This window comes from Eretmochelys imbricata, chromosome 1 (genome assembly GCF_965152235.1).
Source record: "Eretmochelys imbricata isolate rEreImb1 chromosome 1, rEreImb1.hap1, whole genome shotgun sequence".
NCBI classification, from domain to species: domain Eukaryota; kingdom Metazoa; phylum Chordata; order Testudines; family Cheloniidae; genus Eretmochelys; species Eretmochelys imbricata.
The window spans coordinates 316395553-316414609 of NC_135572.1; the positions used below are offsets into that span (position 1 = coordinate 316395553).

Consider the following 19057-nt stretch of genomic DNA (forward strand, 5'->3'; position numbering starts at 1 on the left):
TGGACTCTCATGATTCATATTTCTGGAAGGCAGTTGTGTTTCTTTTACAGACAGGTGGCAAATGGTGTAACTCCATTGAATTGAGTGGTATCTATAAAGTCTAATTACAACATTAATTTCAGATAACTAATGCCAAAATATATCTGACCCTGATCTAGGTTCTGCTGTCACACTAGTTTAACTTCTGTGTAGCTCCACTAACTTCTGTGGTCTAGCTCATGTTTTACACCAGCATAGAGAACAGAATCAGTCCCTTTACCAATGTGCCAGTTTAGTAGGATTGAAAATATGGTAGAAGATCTGGAATGCGACACTGCAATTCATTTTGCAGATATCTCAGTGATTTGTGATCACCATAGATGGGATTGGAATCAGGATTCAAGAACTTAATCTAAATGCACCATTCCTGATGTACAGTAGCTATCTTTTAGTTAGATTGCTAAACAATGGGATGTAATAAATAATGGCAAAAGTCACTAAACTTTTAAAAAACCCACAACTAATTTAGGGCTTGTCTACGTGGTACATTAGTGTGCATCAGCTTGGGTGCAAATTCTAGTGTGCACCAGAATGGTACACGCTAACTGTCCATGTGGACCCTTCTAGGGCACATTAAAGATTCCCTAGTGTGCACTGACATAATCCTGTTTCAAATCAAACAGTACTAAGTCAGCATCCACTAGGGAATTTCTAGTGCACACCAGCAGAGGGTGTGAGAACAGTTGGTGAGAGACACACCTCAGCTGGTGAGCACTAATGCACCAAATATAGAAGCTCTTAATACACTAATTGAACAACTGGATGTAGGTCCAGATATTTAATATAGCTACATGACATATAGTGCCATGTATCTTAGGAAATCTGCTACTGATCTTGAGTCCACTAGCAAGGTAGAAAATTCCATCACATACACAAGATCAGAATCTGTCTTGTAGTTTGGTCATTTTTCTAACTCTCATGTGTCTACAACTAGGCAACTTAACTGTTAAACAGCTGTGCACTTGCCCATGTTTTTGCTTAAATCAAACACAGTTTGGTATGATCAAACCTGTAATATGTATGGTTCAAACTTTTTAATTTTAAAAAAAAGTTGAAACTTACTATTGGGAAGGATTTTTGTAACCTCTTTCCCAGAAAGCTCTGAAAATTCGTGCCTTATTGGGAGACAGAATGAAATGTTTTATGATCACTTCTGTTTTCTACAGCCGAGACTAGAAACTTTAAACTATGGGTTAAAAAAAAATGATCATTCCTAAGGTTACATTATTCATTTCCTTTTGTGCTGAAGGGTGTATTGTACCCCGTCAATAGCAAAGAAACAGGTCCATGACTGAAATAATATCCTTTTCTCCCCTGAAAGAAGCCCGCACACGATCAGCTGAGAAACTGGAGAGCCACTGAAACATAACACGGTGGATAAATTTTGTTTCAAACAACATCTTAAAGGTCAAATGCATTGAGTTAGAGAATCTATTTGTCTATCATCATTAAAAGGTTCTGCATAGAACAACATAACTTTGACATTGTCTAATTGCAATTTGGAATGTATTGATGTGGGATTGTGGCTGTTTTGATTTTTTGACTTGCTATTCATCCGTGATTACCCCAATTACTGCTAATTAAGGAGTTACCTCTAATTTAGGCCTTGTCTTCACTGCTAAAAAAGGGTGCATCTTTTATCTTGGAATAGCTCACCTCCGTTAGTTACCTGAGGTAAGAAACAGACCTTTTTAAGCAGCAAAGACAAGCCCTTAAAGAAAAAAGTAACTTAGTTTAGTGCTAACTGGTTTTGGAGCTTCACAGTCTTTGTGCACTTCTTGAGATTCCACTCCATCAAGGGTAAGATGATTGGTAATCCTACTCAGAGCATGGCACATGCTATGACTCCTGGCCCAATGTTTATGAATCATTGTCTGCAAGAACGGAAACTTTGATTCAAGTGTTGTAGACAAAAATAATCTAAAGTCCATTTATTGAATGGACATATTGACTATCATGAATTAGCGATGAGCTAACACAAATGTTTTTGTGTACCCCACTGTTACATTAAAATCATACCATCTCCCACATTGGCTCTCAGAAATTAAAGCTCTGAATGCTAGGATAGATTTCCCACAAAAAACCCAGGTACCATGGAAAGTGTTGGCAATTCAGTGGTTAGCACTGCTTCCTTTTACTCAACACCCTACTAGTGCTTTATTTTAGTATTAAGAGGCAATATGCTCCTGGAGATGTAAAACGGAGGTCCTAATTACTTACAGTCATTAAAGATCCCAGGGTACTTTGGCCAAATAGTGACATCGCCCCTGCATTAGTTTGGATAATAAAATTTTGCCTACCAAAATGACCCTGAAATTTCAGTTGGATACAGCATGCTTCACTTCTTGACCTAAGCAATTGATTATTGTTGCCGTTATGGTCCAATTCTGCTCCCACCAAATCTCAATATGAGATCAGCTGTTGACTTCCCTAGGAGCAGGACTGGGCCCTTAAGTAGCCAAGCTGGTGTCATCCCACAGGGATGAGGATGACATGATATTGCTGCAGATATTACTTTCATGGATCAGTAACTGGTTAAAGGACAGGAAACAAAGGGTAGGAATAAATGATCAGTTTTCACAATGGAGAAAGGTTAATACTGGGGTCCCCCAGGGATCTGTCCTGGGGCCAGTGCTGGGCAACAAATTCATTAATGATCTGGAAAAAGGGGTAATCGGTGAAGTGGCAAAGTTTGTAGATGATACAAAACTACTCAAGAGTTAATTCCAAAGCAGACTGCGAAGAGTTACAAAGGGATCTCAAAAAACAGGGTGACTGGGCAACAAAAGGGCAGATGAAATTCAATGTGGATAAATGCAAAGTAATGCACGTTGGAAGATATATTCCCAACTACACATACAAAAGGACAGGGTCTAAATTAGCTGTTACCACTCAAGAAAGATCTTGGAGTCATTCAAGATCTTGGACACTTCTCTGACACAATCTGCTCAATGTGTAGTGGGAGTCCAAAAAGCTAAGAGACTGTTAGGAACCATTAGGAAAGGGATAGATAGGACAGTAAATATAATGCCACTATATAAAGTCATAGTGGGCCCACACCTTGAATACAGCATGCAGTTCCTGTCATCCCATCCCAAAAAAGATATATTAGAATTGGAAAAGGTGCAGGAAGGGCAACAAAAGTGATTAGGGGTATAAAACAGCTTCCATTTGAGGAGAGATTAAAAGACTAGGGCTGTTCATCTTGGAAAAGAAACTAAGGGAGGATATGATCGAAGTCTACAGAATCATGAATGGTGTGGAGAAAGTGAAAGTGTTATTTTCCCCTTCACAACAACTAGGAGTAACCTGATGAAATAATAGGCAGCAGGTTTAAAACAAACAAAAGTAATTACTTCCTCACACAATGCACAGTCAACCTGTGGAACTCATTGCCACGGGATGTTGTGAAGGCCGAAAGTATACCTGTGTTCAAAAAAGAATTAGCTAAGTTCATGGATGATAGGTCCATCAATGGCGATTAACCAAGATGGTCAGGGATGCAACCCTGTGCTCTGAGTGTCCCCCTAGCCTCAGACTGCCAGATGCTGGAACTGGATCACTCAGTAATTGCCCTGTTCTGTTCATTCACTCTGAAGCATCTGCACTGGCCACTGTTGGAAGACAAAATACTGGGCTACATTGACCATTGGCCTGATCCAGTATGGCCGTTCTTATATTATGTTCAGTGCTCTACACCAGGGATCTCAAACTCAAACCACCACGAGGGCCACATGAGGACTAGTACATTGGCCCAAGGGACGCATCACTGAAGCCTTTTCATACAAAACAAAAGTATAGTCAAAAATGAAAAAAAATGAAAAGTAATATAGTATGCTATTAAAAGTAAATGTATTAACTTTTAAAAAACTTTAATGTAAAGAGGGTTTTAATAAAATATAAAGACCTGTAACTATTCCTTATGTGGTCAGTAACACTGATGATTATCTAAACTAACAGTCTATCAACACAGCTGCAATGGCAGGAACTTTTTAAAGTAACTATTCATACAAAATACATTGCCACTTTTAACAAACATTCTTCCCAACTACTCTCAGCATGCCTTGCTCCGTCTCTAAGGCAGCAGCTCGGTGCAAGGTGGAATAGAGGATGCTGGGAGTTGTTGTCCTCTATTGAGCGAATTTACTCAGCAGTCAGCACCTGTGTTGAAGTGTCCACATCCCCTAGGAGGGTCAGGGATTTCTTTCCCACCCAGGCATCATTGAGGGTGAGAGGCACGGGGAACAGGCTTTTGTAAACTGGAAAATCCAAGATCCCTGTTCCCTCCCCGACCCTCCCATGATATTTTTCTCTGATTCGCCTTCCCTTTCCCTCCCTCCCAGTGCTAAAGGAAAAGGGCTTTTCCCAGTGACTGGCTGCTGCTCCTGCTTTCCCGGCTCCCTTCTCCCCAGCGTTTCATGCTGCGCATGGGATCAATGGTGACGGATTTCAGTGGCGGGTCTGTTTGGCCCTCCCTTGAGGGAGGAGAGATTTGAAGAGTGGTGAAGGGGCTGGCTGTGGGTTGGTGTGAGTAGGCGTATAACTGGAGGGGAGGACTGGGGATGCAGGAAGAGCAGGCTCAAAGGCCGTTTGTCAAGCTTGGGCAGTTTGACTCAGGTAAATTTCAGAGAACTGGGGAAACGGCTCATTGAAATGCATGCAGCAGACATCCCCACCCCCCAGAGCGAGAGAGACTGTAAACACTGGCTTAAACAGCAGCTCCGAGCACCCTCCTGCCTGCCTGCCCTCCTCCCCAGAACACGTGTGTGGGAGCTAGCAGCAGCAGGGCAAGAGGTGGGTTATGTTTTGCTGATCCAGCTAACTTCTTCCCTGCCCTGCCTCTTCCTACCCCTTCCCCGCCCCCATTCCAACCCCTTCCGCAAAGTCCTCTCCCTACCCCTATTCCGACCCCTTCCCCAAATCCCTGCCCCAGCTCCACCTCTTTCCCAGAGCGCGCTCGTCCCCGCTCCTCCCCATCCCTCCTAGAAAGTCCTAAGCACCGCCAAATAATTGTTTGGTGGCGGGAAGCACTGGGAGGTAGGCGGAGGAGTGGGGATGCGGAGTGTTGGGTGAGCAGGCGGCGGTGGGAGCTATGGCGGGCTGCAGGAAATAACTCCGCGGGCCGTGTGTTCGAAACCCCTGCTCAACACCAATTCTTTACCTCTTCATTTACGTTATAGTATTTATTATAAAAGTTAAACATGCTCTCCACTTTTCTTCATATTATGTAGAATCAAAAACATGCCTGTCAAAAATGGCACAAAACCAGCAGAACAGGGCCACAATTCTGGTCCAAGATGTCTGTTCCACAGAGTTTATCGCTAGATTAACAATGTAGTTTCTTAATGTTAGTCCAATGGGAGGACTAGCATCAACAGATTTTTTGGAAGAAGCGTGTTTTGACAGGGGTCTGCAAGAAGGGAAGGGTGCAGGCAGGGAAAACTAGATCAGGGACAGTACCAGCTGCCAAGTTTCTACTCAAGACAGGACCAGGACTGAACTAGCAGGAATGCTGCAGGTCAGGAATTAAGTACATTGATGGGACTATACAGACAACCATCACAGCCCACACTATGCCTGACTCAAGCCGCTGATACCAGTCCTCACATTCCCAAATATTGAAGTTATTCTGGTTTTTCTCCCCTTTTCCCAAAAAGTGTTGGCTTCATTTTTTACGTTTATTAGTTCTTTTAAACACTTTTTCCTAACACACACAATACTTCTGGGAAATCACAACCACGCTTACAATCACTATGCACATGCTAAGAAACCAAGGGCTGTATTTTCAAGGGTTCTCTACTTGTGTGCCCAGCTTCAGACTTGTAAGGGGGTATTAAGCTGGGCAACCACAGTTAGTGGAAGTTTTTCAAAATTCGCTATCAGGAGACATAGTCAAGATCACTTGTTCTGTGCAACGCAGACTTAGGTGGGAAAAGGCACTGGAAACAGGCAGAAGGCTCTCACAACTACGCCACTGACCCCATCAAGCTCTCTCTTATCTTTACAGTAGGTGAAAAGCTCAGTAACCACACAAAGTATCATTAGCAGGGCAAGAAACTAAGAGTGGCAGTACACTTTGATTTGTGATGCAGGACTCCCTGGTTGGATTAGATCCAGGCTGAGCTTCCCTTTGGGAAATTGAAACCAGTCACACTCCCCTTCAATGTGTTGTAGGTATTAAAACGTGTAGGCCTTTAACATTTTCCTGTCTCTGTCCTCTTCGCTACCCCCAACTAGTCCTTCATGCCTCACATTGGGAAATGCTAGTATAGATCTTCATAAGAGGATACTTATCCTTTCTTTCATGCCTTAAAATAAGTAAAATAGTTAATACTGAAAAAATATCATCACTGGCATCTGAATTAGCTACCACTGAAATAAGACAGCTCATACCTGAGAGCTATAGTTTCAGGCTCTCTGCAAACTCATGCAGATCAGTTACATTTGTTCCGTCTTTTGTTTTGGTTCTACTTTGTTTTGCAACCATAGCAGTCAAAAGTTTTAATTTTTAATCAAAGCTGACATCATGAGCCATAGAAGAGAAGATTTACACAGCCCTCAGCTAGTCCCCTCACTCAACAGGGAAATGCACCCCACTCTCTAGGGAACACAGATGTACACAATGACACTTTGGTATGCTAGTGATTGAGACACCTACCCACATTGGAGTCCCTCATGCAATTCAGCGACAGGGCATTGCTCAATGAGGAGTTACAAAAACAACTTGCTGTAGATATTCCAGTGACCTTATGCACAGAATTCAAGCAGGGCAGGACAGTTTCACATGCTGAACCCAAACTGGAAAATTGTACATAGAACCATAGAAATGTAGGGCTGGAAGGAACCTTGAAAGGTCAAGTCCAGATCATCCATGACAGGATACGGGCTAGAAGGACCTTTAGTCTGATCCAGTAAAGCCGTTCTTATGCCTAAACTTGTTGATAAACAGTTTATATCCATTTGTTCTTGTGTCCACATTGGTGCTTAATTTAAATAACTCCTCTCCCTCCCTGGTATTTATTCTCTGATGTATTTATAGAGAGCAATTTATCTCCCCTCAACCTTCTTTTGGTTAGGCTAAATCAGCCAAGCTCTTTGAGTCTCCTCTCACAACAAATATACCTCCTCCCAGTTTACTGCAAACCACAGATAACTACTCTGAGTATGGTCTTTCAACCAGATGTGCACCCACGTTATATTAATTTCATATAGACCACATTTCCCTAATCTGATTATTAGAATGGCATGTGGAACTGATTAGGTTGGTTTGGCATGATTTGTTCTTGACAAATCCATGCTGGCTATTCTTTATAACCCTATTATCCTTTAGGTGCTTACAAATAGATTGCTCCAGTATCTTTCCAGGTATCAAAATTAGGCTGACTGGTCTATAATTCCATAGGTCCTCTTTGTCCCCCTATACTATGCTATGTTTGCCATTGGCCAGTCTCTGGGACCTCACCTGTCCTCCATGAGTTCTCAAATATAGTTGATAATGGTTTCAAGATTACCTAAAATGAACTTCCATCAGGCTCTGCCTACCAGAATACATCTAAATACGATTTCATCTGTTCTTTCCCTAATTTAGCTTGCATTCCTTCACCTTTCTTGTTAATATTGTGTTGAGGATCTGGTCACCATTAACCACTTTAGTAAAGACTGAAGCAAAACAGGCATTAAACATCTCCACCTTCTTGATGTCATCAATCATTAGTTTTCGTCCCCCGCTAAGTAGAGGACCTACAATTTCCTTCATCTTGCTCCTAATGAATTTAAATACCATCTTATTACCTTTTATGTCCCTTGCTAGGTGTAACATTCATTTTGTGCCTTACCCTTTCCGACTTTGTCCCTACATGCTTATGCTATTGTTTTGCACTCCTCCTCAGCATCCATATTTCTACTTTTTGTAGGATTCTTTTTTGGTTTTCAGGTAATTAAAGAGCTCCTGATGGAGCCATACTGGCCTCTTCCTATTCTTACCATCTTTCATTCACAGTGGGATAATCTGCAGTTGTACATTTAATACTGTCAAATTGTTTAATACGTGCTCTTTAGGAGTCACATGATGGGTTAATTCATCACTCCACCAAAGTCAAGCAGCTCCCTACCTTCATCTGTGTGAACTGTCAGAAGCTTGTGAAACACTTATTGCCTCAGGACTGAATGATAATAGTATTAAAAAAAAAATGTATGCAGATTGCATTACTTGGCTCAAACCACAAAGCACAGATTAGAACACAAACATCTGCAGTTACTAAAACCTGTTTCTTGTACACCCTTCGACATTCAGCACATATATCCAATCTTTGGAATATTTGACAATTTAGTATGAAACTAAGAATTGGTCAACATTACAGAATTAGGTCGACGTAAGGCAGTTTACATAGACCTAATTAGGTCAGTGTACACAATACAGCCTTATCCTGCTGATGTAAGTGCCCTACTATACCAACATAATAACTGCACCTCCACGTGAGGCCTAGGGCTTATGTCAGTGTAGTTAGAGCAATGCAATGTCTGTGTAGACACTGCGTTACTTAAGTTGGCTGTCATTCTTGTCAATTTCATGCTCCATGTTGGAGCGGTGAAATTGACAAGAAAGCCTGGGGCTTGTGGTGGATTCCAGGTACAGCTTGGTTGCCCCCCAGCTTGGCTCCCCACTCTCAACCAGGTTGCTGATTGTGCTTGCTGCTGGGAGCCCTGCTGCCTCCAGGCTCCCCTCTGGGTTGGTTTCTCGTTTCCCTGAGTGGGGAGCCAGGGAGCCTGGGCAGCTGCCCCCCTCACCCGCTGGGGAGGCGAGAAGCATGAGGGGGCAGCTAAGCTCCCAGCAGGGAGCTGTGAGCCCTGGCTCTCAGCTCCCCTTACTGCCCGTCTTCAGTTGGTGGAAGCGCTCCTGGTGAGGATGTGCATCACCAACAGAAGGAAAGTAGTGTGGACATCAGCCACCACAGTAATTACTGCGGTAGCTGTAAGTCGACCTAACATAGGTCGACTTAAGTTTGTAGTGTAGACATGCCCAGTATGAATGTCATATTTTGTTGGCACTCATATCAGAATAGTATTACACAGGCTAGTAAGACAATAGCCTAGAGAGATTATCCATATACAAACTGGATTTTTTTTTTTTAATATAGCTATATACACCACTAAGTATTGTATCTTCAGGATTCTTTCAAATGTTATCTTGAAGAGCAATATACTCAGTCATGGAGTATTCACAGTACAAACAAATGTATTTTGTCATTACCTAAACTCTAAAGTTTATACATTCATTTTCTTGATTAATCTCACATTGTGAAATAAACTTAGTTTCCAGTTTATAGAACGGAGGGGATTTTTACTTTATTTGATGAAAAAATATACATAGTTTGACACGTATGATGTAATCTCTCTCAAGTAAGAACTAAAAATCTGCATGATAGTTTACAAATAAATGGTTTCACTGTATAAGGCGCATTTATTGCTGTTCTACATTAAATTTGAGGGGAAAACATTACATAGCAGGCTAGTTAAACAGAAAACAATTCAAATTCCAGTCTTACTCATTCCTGTATTAAGAGGTGGATATTATTCTGAACAAAGTTATTATTCCCTGTATTACTTTAAAGATTTTAGTGCAAACCATTTTAAGTTTGTTTCAGAAGATACTGATTATAGAACATTCTGAGTGGCACTATTTGTGATTCATACTGAAGTTCCTAAAAAATTTTTTATAGTACTGCTCAAAGATGTTGACCATTTGTACTAGAACAAACAGTATAAATAGAACTCCAAGAGATTAAATAGAATTCTGCTCTAGGGCCTGTACACTGAATGCCTGGATAGTCAGTTTCACTGTACTCACTTTGTATTCAGAAAAAGAATTCTAAGCCTGCCCTACTAAAAAATATAAGTGATTAAAAAAATTAATTTCTACAGAAAGTGTTCGGTTTTCTATTTACTCTTACATGAGCTATGGTATAAGGCCACTTTAACTTTGTCCAGTTTTTTAAAATCCATTGCTGAAAGGGATGAAGATAACAGTGTTAGCTAGTTTTTCAATACCAACTGATACACCTGATTCATATCTCAAAATGCTCTCTGTAACATCCCAAGTACTGATTGAGTATCTTGATTCACATTAGAAGCAGCACAGGTAGTAGTGAAACTGTGCATAAAATTATGTATACTAAATTAATTCCTATAAGGAAACAGCCCATTTTCTAACATGCTTCCCTCACTGGGAAATCTCGCTCCTAGGACTAGAATTAAAACAGAAGGGCATTCCATCAGACAGCTCTCTCATTCAGCTAGTTAGTATTGCTGAACAGCAGTAGGTAGAACTGAAGGTCAGGCAGCTGGTACAAAAATTGTAATAAAAACAATTGAGTCATAGAACTGTTATTAAGCCAAGTATCTTCTACAAAGTAAACACTATTTCCACGTTAAATACAAATCTTTTCAAGCTTTTTTTAAATATCATGTACAAGTATTTATATATTTACTTTTGTTTTAATAAAAAATTTATTTAATTGTGCTTCTCGTGGCTGATCTACACTGTTGTATAAAGTACGCTAATTTTGTTGATTATTATTATTTTTGATTATTAGGTTTTTTTGGGGGGGGCTGCAAAACAAAATTCTAACGCATTTGTACTAGAATAACTGAATAGATCTTTAATAAAAAGTGATGCTGCCACCAAAAGGCAGAGGATAAAAAAATTAAAGCTTTTTAATTTCTCACTAAAATCTACATATTCCACAAAGGTTACGGACTCAAAGCAACATTTACATTGTTATAGGACAGTACAATATCCTTCAGTATGAGCTCATTCCTTTACTGGCTACTTAACTGCTTAGTCAGTAGAACTAAAATGATTATTTAGGCAAACTAAATTTTGCACTTTGAGGAATGCTCTTTAGAAATGTTTCACTGTCTTGTTTATTTTGGGCCTATTTACAAAACGATTTCTACATGTATTAGCAAATAAATAATTCTGATATTCAAAATGTCAATGCTCATGCGCACACCGACAAGATGGATGCATGCTTTAAAAATATTTACATAACATAGTATCTTCTTCATAGCCCTCTCCCTTATAATAGCAGAAAGTGCATTTTCTCTCACATTCTTTGTTTTGAATCGTTTAGTCTTGCTTCTGAGGGATACAGCCTTCCATCTCAACAACTTCTGGCCAGCCTTCATATTTGTTAGTATCCTTGTTGTTCTTTATATGCTACAAATAGAGAACATGAAGCCATTGTTAAAAATAAAACCATTTGTCCTGTTACCATTATAAATATTGCTAGGCTACCATGATTAAAAAAAATCATGCCCTCCAGAAATGCATATACATCTTTTAGCAAAGGCTACTCTTTAGGTCTGAGATAGAACTAGAGACAAAATACATTCTTTTCCCTTATCAATCACACCCATTGCAAATAACCCAAATCTTAACCCAAATCATGAAACATACAAAATCAATGACATAACAGAATATCTGCTAATAGCCATGAATTTGGAAAAGTGGATGCTAAATATAGGCTCCTTAGACCAGAGTTTCTCATCGTCTTTTCTTGCGGCCACAGCATCCTGGGCTCCCCCCACCTTCCAGGGCCACCAGCAGTGCTTGGGCCCTGCCCCCCTCTGAAAACACAAACTCTGGAGGTGCAGACAGCTGGTGAGTTTCCCACTTTCCCGGGGGTAGAGCAGGTAGGCTTTGGTCACGGGGCTTTGGGCTCCATCCACATGGTGGCAGGCTCTGGTTCCAGGCTCGCCACCCCCGCCATCATCCCTGTGCCCTGCTGCCTTCCTGCCCACCTCTCCATCCAGGGCTTAATTTGTCCCAGGACTTGCCAGGGCTGAGTAAGTCGGCTATGAAAAGTGATACTAACAAACATACAAATATCACTTTTCACAGCAGAAGACTTACCAGCTCGCAAGTCTGGGGGGAGGGGGAGCTGCAACCAAAAAAGCAAAAGGAACAACAACAAAGACAAGAACATGCAAAGCACCGTATTTGTGTTTCTGTTCTGTTTAGGTCCAGTAAAGAATAGACACAAATATAAATTATTTTTATTACTGAGTAGGAAAAAAACCCTACATAAATACATTTTGATTTGGCCATGTATATGTGCATATTTATTTTGTTTTTCCTAAAGTTAATTTAGTATTGTAGGAAAAACTGTCAATGCAGCCATCAGCAAGAGTTGGTGGCCACACTCTGAGGCCACCAAAAAAATTGTTTTGAGAACCCCTGCCTTAGACTGTATGTAGGCACTGAAATAAGTGTTCTATTTTCAAAAGCAACTGGAAATCATTGGGATCTGTTGCATGATAGGCATTTTTGAAAATTAGATTATTTACTTATGTGCCTAAATTTTGAACTTCAAACACTTATTTTTGAACTGGCCTACATGACCATATTATAGCTACTTTTTTTTTTTTTTTTAAGTAAGAAAAACTCATTTTACAGAGTTTTAGTTCATCAGTTTTAATGTAGATCTGTGCATCGTTTTTCTAAGGTGCTTATCACAGCATCGTTTTGTATATTTAAAAGAAGTTAAATATTCAAATAATTTTTTGTGGAACTTAAATACTAAATATCTACTGTGATAGGTTTGAGACAACGTTTGGTGTTCATATAATAGGCTAAGCCTCGGTTAGTATAAATTGACTTATCGAACTCTGAAAAGTAATATTAGCAACAAACCTGTTCAAATGGACTTTTAGTCTTAATTCCTTTTCCACCACAAAAGACCCAGTTGTCTCTAAAACCAAGGTTAGTAATAGATGTGCTTCCCAGTTCAGCAATCAGTTTCCGTGCCTCCTCATTAAGCCTTGAACAAAATGCAAAGTGTGTTAAATGTGAAAAATATAATACATGTAGCTAGATCCTTTATTGCTTAGTTCACCATTCAGCTTCTAATTCATACAATAAAATTTCCAGTTCGTTGGTATTAGGGCTAGTGTTACAATTAGAATTGGGAATGCCTCTCTTTATGAGGCCAGGTTTCAGTGCTTGCTGTGTTAGTCTGTATCAGCAAAAAAACCGAAGGAGTCCTTATGGCACCTTAGAGACTAACAAATTTATTTGGGCATAAGCTTTTGTGGGCATGAAGTGGGTTCTAGTCCATGAAAGCTTATGCCCAAATAAATTTATTAGTCTCTAAGGTGCCACAAGGACTTTTTTTTTTTTTTTTTTTTAAATGAGGCCAGTTGATCGAATGAAATTTCTACCATTTGATGCTAAAATCTCATGTGGCCAGCACGGGGATCCAAACCTGTAAAAACGAAGGCCTCCAATCCTGCAAGGATCTATGCACATGCTTAATTTTAAGAATGTTAGTACTCCAGCTGAGTTCAGTGGGACTACTCATGTGCTCAAAATTAAGCACACATGAAAGCTTTCATTGGATTTGGCCCTAAATCTGGATCTGATCACCACCTGCTCAGCCCATATATATAGAGAACAATTTTTGGAATACTATCACTCACTCAGGCCATAAGAAGATATCAATCAGCCTTTCCAAGATAGGTCTCATAGATTGTAGATTACAATCTACCACATGAATTATTTATTATTTATATGCTTATCTCTAGGTTTTGACTTTATATTTTTGAATATTTTGATGTCATAAGCAGGCCATTAAGTCTGATCACAACTAAGTGAAAGATGAAACATATGATTGCTCAGGTCCCAATTTCAAATTAATGATGCTGCCCTTTGCCACAATTATGGCTTTAGATCTAAACAAACCAGTTACAGCAGGGAAGATACAGCGATGATGTAACAAGATACATTTTATTCCAAAATTTTTGTGAGGCAACCCTTTTTTCTCCTGCCAGCTACTATATTTTGGCCAATAATTTGGCCCGTTTTCAATTCTGAGCACGCCACAAAACTTTTGATTACTGCTAACTAATGTGCTATAATCGTATGGTATGAACTCAGAATACATCACATTAAGCCAGAGCATAAAAAACTTTGGGCACACCAAATTAAGTTAATTTTGGGGCTACTTTCCTGTGATTGTACAGAATATTTAGATGGTTACATCCCACTAATACAGCTCTACAGATAAGGCACAGATTTTGTTGAAATTGTTTGCATTTACTATTACCAGAATGCAATATTGATGAGGTTTTTGTTATTCATATGAAGTTACTAGTGAACATTAGAGTCTGGTTATTGACATGGACTGCCAAAACCCACACTCCTATTGACCTGTTGAGCCTTTTTTTGCTGTTGTTACACTTAGACACCAGCTCTTGCAAGTACACAGCTGGGACAAAGTACACACTGAAACAAAACAAAAGAAATCTCATATTAAGTATCATGAAAGGAAAAACAGGTAACAGACAGCTTGTCTAAAGGGGAGGGGATGGTGGAAGACACCCCTTCAGGGGTGGGGGAGAAGCAGAAGGAGATGTTGGAGGAGAAAAGTAATAATTTTTAACTGCCCTCTTTCCCCAGCATTTCGTAGTTTGGAATAGGCAGCCACTGTTAACCCACTCTATTGTACAACCTAATTTGGGAACAGTTCAACATTATAAATCTAGGCTTCACCATAGAAAGTGGCTATTGTGCCATAATCTGCTACTGAAAGAACAGCTGGGCTGGAGAGTGATGGGTTAACAGAATTTGAAAAATATTTACAAAAAATATTTTGAATACTTAATTTTTTTCCTAATTAGGAAAAAGTTGCTCATAACTTCTTTGTTTGTTCTCATATTCTTCCACAAGGAATTATTTTTCATAGTTGAAGGACAGGTTGCATAAAACTCCCAAAAATTATTTGTAATGGCTATTTAGTTTTTAAAATGGAAACAACAGATAACCTGTAACCTAATAGCAATAAGACATCAGAGTCTGCATTAGTTGGCTGTTGGTGAACACTTTGGTGGTTTGACTGTTTGCCTCACATCATCTCCTTGTGTAGCCCAGTTTACTAAAGCACAACCTATTGTAGCTTACTGATATAGTGCAAATGCCACCACCTCAGTCACATACAGTGGCAATTACAATACTTAAACAAAAGGGAATCAATTAACTAATAGTCATGACGACAACCTTAACTCTTGACTTATTCGCTTGTGTTGGTTTAAACAACATTTAGGACCAGAGGTTGAGAATGAGGAGATGAAACCTGAGATACATGAATATTCATGTATACAATACTGAATCAACTGCACCTGCAATGTATGCACAAACTATGCACCTAATGAGTTCTTTGGTTTCAAATTAACTTTATAACAAAAAAATAAACATGCACAATCTATTGATATGGTAATGGCAAACAGACAGACATTACATATGTAGTTATTTAGATGTCAAAGTTGTGCATGGAACACTCTCACCGCAAAAAGGCCTTTTGAGACCCAATTCATTGCTCCACTTAATCTAAAAGGTTTTATAATAATAACATCTACATGTGTAGCGTACTAAAAACAGCAGAACCTCAGAGTTACGAACACCAGCATTATGAACAGACCAGTCAACCACATACCTCATTTGGAACCAGAAGTACACAATCAGGCAGCAGTAGAGAGCCACACACACACACAAATACATCACAGTACTGTGTTAAATGTAAACTACTAAAAAAATAAAAGGAAAGCAGCATTTTTCTTCTGCACAGTCATGGTTCAAAGCTCTATGAAGTCAATGTTCCGTTGTAAACTTTTGAAAGAAAGAATAGCCATAAAGTTTTGTTCAGAGTTATGAACAACCTCCATTTCCGAGGTGTTTGTAACTCTGAGGTTCTACTGTATGCTTTAATTCTGCACAGCCTGGAGTATTCACTCTTCAGGTTACAATATCATAAAATTAAGAAACTTTCCCACAAAGGACAGTGTCAATGATATTATCCCAGAAGCAAAACTTCTTCAAACATGTTTTTGGAACAGTTTAGGGTTTTTTCAATACATATATATGATAAGTATTTAAAAATGCAGGATAAGCAAAATTTACTATTTTTGGTCAATACATACTTGGTTGCACCATCATCATAGGTTCCCATTAACACTACAGTTCCATCCTGAATGGACTTTAGGAAGTCAATAAACGGTGCCACGTCTGAACAGAGACAGAGTACACAGAATTACCGCAAAATGCAGTTACAGTACCATACCAAATCTAGACAAGACACCTTCGGCAGTGCTAATTTAACACTGAGACATTCCTTATACATAGTTTATACATGGAGTCAAAGAAATTAAGTGGGGAAAAGATGACTAAAGCATCAGAGAAAGTATACCTTAATTCTATAAATTAATTCTATAAATAGCTGCAGTTTCACCTATTCTCTTGTAATAAAATACCTGATGTTTGTTTCCATTTAAATTCAAAATGGTGGCAATAAACTGAAGCTCTGGTAGCCCAGATTGGGAAAGTACTCAACATCAAATTAGTCTAGTGGGAAAAAAATAAGCCAAACTTATGTAACACAAGAGCGGCGTGTTAGTCATTTAGGAAACCGATTTATTAGCACTACGATAACTCTTACTAGTACAGTTTACATGCCATTTTGGCACACGATGGCTTCTTTAGTCTGCTGTCAGAATTGCCATTAGGGGGATAATTAGTCAGGAGGGCAAATACCTTTATGTGCACGTGTATAGATAACAAAAGATCTGTGTGCTTCTATTTACCTGTCCTCTCCTCATGACTATAGTAGGATATATGAAATGACTACATAACTGCTCAATTCAAACATTTAAAATGTAATGAGAAGCGATTTATTTTTGCCATTCAAAATTATTTTTATACAAGAAACAATTCATGAACACTTACCTCCTCCCCACATGTCGAAGAACTTGGTGTCCAATGCTTGTCCCGTTTTGCCTAGAAAAAAAGCTTACATTGTGTGTCTATATCCAAAGTTCTTTTAAGAATATATTCAACATTTCATAACAACCAATCAGAGGTGACAGTATAGCTTTGAGAGCCTGCAAAAAATACCATACTAATTCTCAGCTGGTATGTTCTCTTCCATGAAAACAACACCTTTAACTTCCTGTTCCTGTACTACTATGCACAGTCAGAGACAAGACAGACAAAGAAGAGCACTGCCATCTTAGTGACAGAACTACACAGGCAGCAGTAAAAAGAGGAGTGTTTTTCTCAGTTTTAAAGAACAGTACAAAAATGGCACATTCATACTTAAAAGACCTGCTTCCTGTATCTATTTAATACAAAAAATTAGCTTTTACTACTTTTTATCCCTATTAGCAATGAGTGTGTGGAAAACGGCACTTTTTGCAGCTTACTGGAAATTTCAGTCATGGCAGCTTCATTTAAATTAGAGGATTTTAATGAATTAGATATGAAAATGAATACTAAAACCAGCAGAGTAGCCTGTTACTCATTTTGATAAGAATTTATTTTATGCTGTTCCAGTCAGTTTTTGATATGCATTGAAAATACAAAAATCTACATCTTAACTGCACTGTAGAAGACAGCAGGCCATTTCAGCTGCTCCCTACCCAACTGCCAGATTTTGGTCTCTGGTCAGGTGGAGACAGTTTAAGATTGAGGCATAAGCACAATAGCTGGATATTTCTGCTAAAATCATCATTAGTGAAATAGCTGACGAAGTTGACACTTAAATGGTCATCTTTACTACTGAAATCGTGTGTGTGTGTCTGTCAATCACAACATATACATTTTTCAAGTTTCTCTCTTTCACAATCATATGTGCAGAATTCGTCTGTTTTTTAATGAAAGCTTAAATTCTGGAACATAATCCTGTAACAAATAACATTTGGTGGGAAGCTCTGTGGCTGTGGAATCATGGCATATATTGATCCTTAGCTATGAAAGAATGAGTGATTCTATTCCGGCATTATCAATGGAACTTTTAACTAAGCTCCACTGAAAACAAGTGTCAGAAGAATTTGGCTCACAGAATCTTTACCACTGGTGGTGGCAAATTAACAAATAAAGATCATTTGACTTTCTGATCACAGATTAAGTTTGGAAGCCTGGCATTTTTTTCCCTTTTACATGTAAACAGAACATATATTAGCTGATAATCATTGAAATAAAATGAACATGGAGCCCCTGAACCCATTTTACAGTAAATTTTTAGAGAAGAACTGCACTAAAATTTTAATCTTTCCACACTGCATTTCTAAACTAAACTATAATTAAGAGATTTTTGCACATTACTTTCAATATAAATCTGAGGGTTTGCTTCCTATGACTCCCCTCCCCCACTTTTTCTTCTCTTTCTCTCTCTGCCTCCTGGCTGTCTTTCTCCCACCCTCTCTAAATGCCTTAAGAACTATTTGAGAAATGGTCTTTGAATGAAAATACTTTGCACATTTAAAATAGGACTTACCATTTACCAAAGCTATATTTATTCCTCTGCCAACATTATTCTTAACACCACTCATTAAACTGAAACAAAAATAAAATGTTTACATCTGAATTATGAAAAACCTCTGAAACAAGCATTTCATATTTTAAAAAAGGCAAGACTTAAAAGTTGGTGGTAGTGAATATAAATCTGAAGTTAGGAACTATAGAAAATTGATAAGGGAAATCAAGGGACACAAGGAGAAACCTATGGTCAGAGTTAAGGACAATAAGGAGTTTTTAAATATAATCAAAAACAAAAAGAATCTGGACAATGGTGTTGGTCCGTTACTAGATGGAAATGGTAGAATGATCAACAACACAGAAGAGGCAGAAGTGTTCAATAAATATTTCAATTCTGTATTTGGAGGGGAAAAAAACAGACAATGTAGTCTCGTTATATTGTGATAACACACTTTCCATTCCACTAATGTCTCTGTAGGTTGTTAAACAGAAGCTACAGAAGTCAGACATTTTTAAAATCAGCAGGTCCAGATAACTTGCATAGAAGAGTTTTAAAAGAGCTGGTTGAGGAGTTTGCTGGACATTAACGTTTACTTTCAATAAGACTTGGAGCACTGGGAAAGTTCCAGGAAGTTGGAAGAAAGCCAGTGTTGTGCCAATTTTTAAAAGGGTTAAATGGAATGACCCAGGTAATTACAGGCCTGTCAGCCT

The 19057-nt window shown here is 38.9% G+C and overlaps 1 protein-coding gene across 3 annotated transcripts in view; it reads right to left on the bottom strand.

Annotated features, from left to right (window-relative positions):
• FAM3C (FAM3 metabolism regulating signaling molecule C) overlaps positions 1-19057 on the bottom strand; it is a 60778-nt gene that overhangs the window by 8305 nt on the left and 33416 nt on the right. For 2 of the 3 annotated variants that reach the window (XM_077834430.1, XM_077834438.1), the window contains 5 exons: positions 18366-18424; positions 16817-16867; positions 16015-16099; positions 12734-12860; positions 9193-11257 (listed from right to left, as the gene is read on the bottom strand). In XM_077834430.1, coding sequence (XP_077690556.1) covers positions 11168-11257; positions 12734-12860; positions 16015-16099; positions 16817-16867; positions 18366-18424 — 412 coding nt within the window. In that variant the 3' untranslated portion in view covers positions 9193-11167. Of the gene's footprint in view, positions 1-9192; positions 11258-12733; positions 12861-16014; positions 16100-16816; positions 16868-18365; positions 18425-19057 lie in introns of those variants that run through there. The other variant, XM_077834446.1, reaches the window with a different exon arrangement.